This window comes from Rhagoletis pomonella, unplaced genomic scaffold (assembly GCF_013731165.1).
Source record: "Rhagoletis pomonella isolate Grant_MI unplaced genomic scaffold, Rhpom_1.0 Rhpom_scaffold_10294, whole genome shotgun sequence".
NCBI lineage: Eukaryota > Metazoa > Arthropoda > Insecta > Diptera > Tephritidae > Rhagoletis > Rhagoletis pomonella.
The window spans coordinates 1-3485 of record NW_023468821.1 but is presented as its reverse complement, the minus strand read 5'-3'; the positions used below and the strand labels follow the sequence as shown (position 1 = coordinate 3485).

General features: G+C 45.4%; 1 protein-coding gene across 1 annotated transcript; it reads right to left on the bottom strand.

Moving 5' to 3' along the window:
- Window positions 1–209: 209 nt before the first annotated feature.
- Window positions 210–2962, bottom strand: LOC118756438 (the record flags this gene model as incomplete). Its single annotated transcript, XM_036491203.1, has 1 exon — window positions 210–2962. A coding segment is annotated over one exon (2753 nt), but the record flags the coding sequence as incomplete, so codon positions are not given.
- Window positions 2963–3485: the final 523 nt, after the last annotated feature.

The window sequence follows — 3485 nt, the reverse complement described above, 5'->3', positions numbered from 1 at the left end:
CGAAGCATTCCCCACTCGTTTTGGATTGCTTCAGGAAGCTCCTCATCCCAGCCGATTCCAAGCGTCCATAATTGCTGGAATAAAATCTTTCCTCGTATTAGTACTGGAGCCAAGAAGCCCAGCGGGTCGAATAACTTCGCGACGTCTGAAAGCAGTTGGCGCTTAGTGAATCGTCGATCAGCAGGGTTAAGCGTTATTTTGTAGCTGAATCAGTCGGAGTGTGTCATCCAAACGATGCCTAAGGCCTTCGACTCGGTTTCAGTGTTAAGCTCATACGGGTCCTTATCCCCACGATCTTCAGGATCTATTTCTTGCAGCATATCAGTAGAATTGGAGTTCCATTTTCGGAGTTTGAAACCTCCAGCTAGCAAAAGTTGTTGTAGTTCACCTCTGAGTTGATTGGCCTCAAAAATGGTTCCAGCACCAGATAGAACGTCATCTACATAGAATTCGTTCAATAGTGTGGAACAGGCGTGCGGAAACTGTTGTTGTTCATCTCTAGCAAGCGCTTGTAAAACCTTCATAGCAAGGAACGGCGCACAATTGGTTCCATAAGTAACCGTTAATAACCGAAAGGTTGAGGTTGACTCTCCATCGCCGAATCGCCAGACAATTCGTTGCAAGTCGACGTCTTCCCCATGGACCAAAATTTGCCTGTACATCTTTTCGATGTCAGCTGTGAAGGCAATTCGGTATTTGCGCCAGTTCAAGACGACGGAAGCAAGATCCTTCTGTAACTTTGGACCTGTGTGTAGGCATTCGTTCAACGACAACCCAGACCCACTTCGCTTTGATGCGTTGAATACGACACGCAACTTGGTCGTAGTGCTTGAGTCCTTTAGCACGCTGTGATGGGGAAGATAGCTGACGCGGCCGTTGAGCCTATCGTTTCCAACCAGCTCCATATGACCAAGTTTGTAGTATTCGGACATGAAGTCGTGGTATAGTTTGCGTACTGAGGCATCTCGATTTAAACGGCGTTCCATGGTACTTAATAACGATAGTGCAGCCTCTCGTGTTGATGAAAGTTGAGAAAGGCCCGATTCATTTTTGACCGGGAGTCGTACCACATACCGACCTGTCTCAGTGCGTTGCGTAGTAGATTCAAAGAACTCGTTGCAGAATATCTCATCTTTAGTTAAGGTTTGTTGCACGGCTACCTCTTCCTGCTCCCAGAATCGACGAAGAAGTACATCTACCTCCAGTCTAGTGCAATAGCAGTCATAAGCGGCCTTCATTGATGAGTTACCTCGTTCTGGTAGGCTGCCGAAAATAACCCATCCTAATTGCGTATTTTGTGCGATGACATTAGTGTTGGGGCTACGCTTGATATCGTTGAGCATGATTGTGGCGTAGTCACCAGCACTCAAAATGACGTCGATAGCTCCTGATATGTTGAATTTAGGATCGGCAAGTTTAAGGTCCCAAAACGGCTTAAAGTGTTCAGGATGATAGTTCACAGATGGACTCAGGTTTCCTACGCGTGGCAATACTAGAGCAGTGCAGCGCATTTCGAAAGTGGAAATAGTTGAACGTAGCGAAAACTCCACCGAGCCAGTGGTTGTAGCCAACCTTTGACCGTTAGCTCCATTTAATGGAATACGCAGCGGCGACTTCGATAGTTTAAGCTGGGATACTACGTATTCACTGATAAAGGTGGCTTCAGCTCCGCTATCTAACAAAGCGCGTAGTACCATGGTGTGACCGGTGTTAGAATGCAGCTCGACTAACGCTGTTCCGAGTAGCACCGGAGGAACAACCGAAGAGGTCTGCTGAGTGATGGATGCGTTGTATGTGGATATAGGACTTTGGTTGCTTGCTGACGAAGATTTCATGGTCGCAGGTGGAGTCGGTTGGTTGTTTGCGCAGTACTCATGAATCATAGTGTGGTGAGCCGAATTGCATTTTTGACAACGGCGTTTTGACGAGCACTGATGAGCTTTGTGACCAGAGCGCAAACAGTTCATGCACAGGCTTGCTTGCTGTACTGTCTTGTATCGCTGCTGGGGCGTTTGGTTACGAAAGTCCGTACAAAATAAGATGTAGTGCTTGCTAGAACAGCAAGGGCAACTCGCTTCAGTAGTGTGGTACCCTTTCAAACCGTGTTGTTTGGATTTGGTAGTTGTAGTGTCCTTCGACTGTAAATTACTTGGTTTAGAATCTGCGAAGCTTTGCACGACTTCCAATGATTTGGTTTGATTTTCGATGAAAATACGTAAATCATCGAAAGTTGGAAGTGTGTTGTTGGAGGAGATAGACAGCTCCCACGCACGTACAGAGGCACTGTCAAGCTTGTGCACAACAGTGTAGATGAGCCAGTCGTCCCAGTGAGCTACCGGACGACCAAGTTGTTCTAATGCACGTAACGATGCGGTGACACTGTCAATCAATGATCGCAAATTGGCGGCGGATTCTCTTCGTATCGGTTGCAAATTTGTAATTTCGGTTAGATGTGCATTGATAATGATGCGTTTGTTGTCGAATTTGCGCTCCAGCAAGCACCAGGCGACAGTGAAGTTACCGTCTGTTGTAGCAATGTTATCCAGTGAGTTTTTCGCTTCGCCAATGAGACTGTCCTTTAAATACTGCAAGCGCTGCGTGTCTGACAAGTTTCGATTTTTGATGACGATCGACGTGAATAAATCCTTGAAGGGGTACCAGCGCAAAAATGACCCATCGAAAGGTGGTAGTTTAATTGGTGGAAGGCTATGAACCGGATACGCAGCAGTTGCAGGAATTGTTGGTGACTTCGTAATGATAGGGGAGCTCGTTGCCTCAATCATATCGTTCAGCTCCCCCAATGTTTCGGTGTAGATGCGCTCGATTTCGTTGTACGCGTCCAAAGCCAGCTGTGCCAGCTCAATAGTGCTGGCATCGTCAGCAGCGTTTGAGACTTCGTCATAGATTTTGACGTATTTTTCCCAATACTGGCAAAGCAGTGATCGGCGGCCGGTTAGAAACCCTTTGGTTTGTTTATTTTTAGCAGTTTTGCGTAAATTTGACATAAAATTTACAAGTAAATTTGCTGCGCCAGTTTGTTCTTTGATGAGAGTCTTCATCTTTGCAGAGAACGTTGTGGTTAGCTAACCTTAAAAAAAAACTTCTTAGTAGCTGGTTTGACTGCTGATATATATACGTGGACGGCGAAGAAGTCCAGTTAGCGTTCCCGAATATTCTTATGTGTATAGCAGGTATACATATAAGCCGCTTTATATATATATGTATGTAGGTAGCTTTCATGCGAACAGTAAATAGTGCCGTTTGCAGTTTACATATGTAAATAGCTTCAAAGTTAACAAATTTGAAGCAGCGTAGTTATAACATTTACTTTTGCAATTAATTTGCACGCAAAAGAGTCGGCGATGGCTAATGATGTCTTTTGTATGCAAATCAACCAAAAGCGGAGCGCACACAAGAAACTCCCCGCAAGGGTTGCCAATGTTAAAAGCTGGAATAAGCCAATGTAGGTTTCAGTTCACTTTATT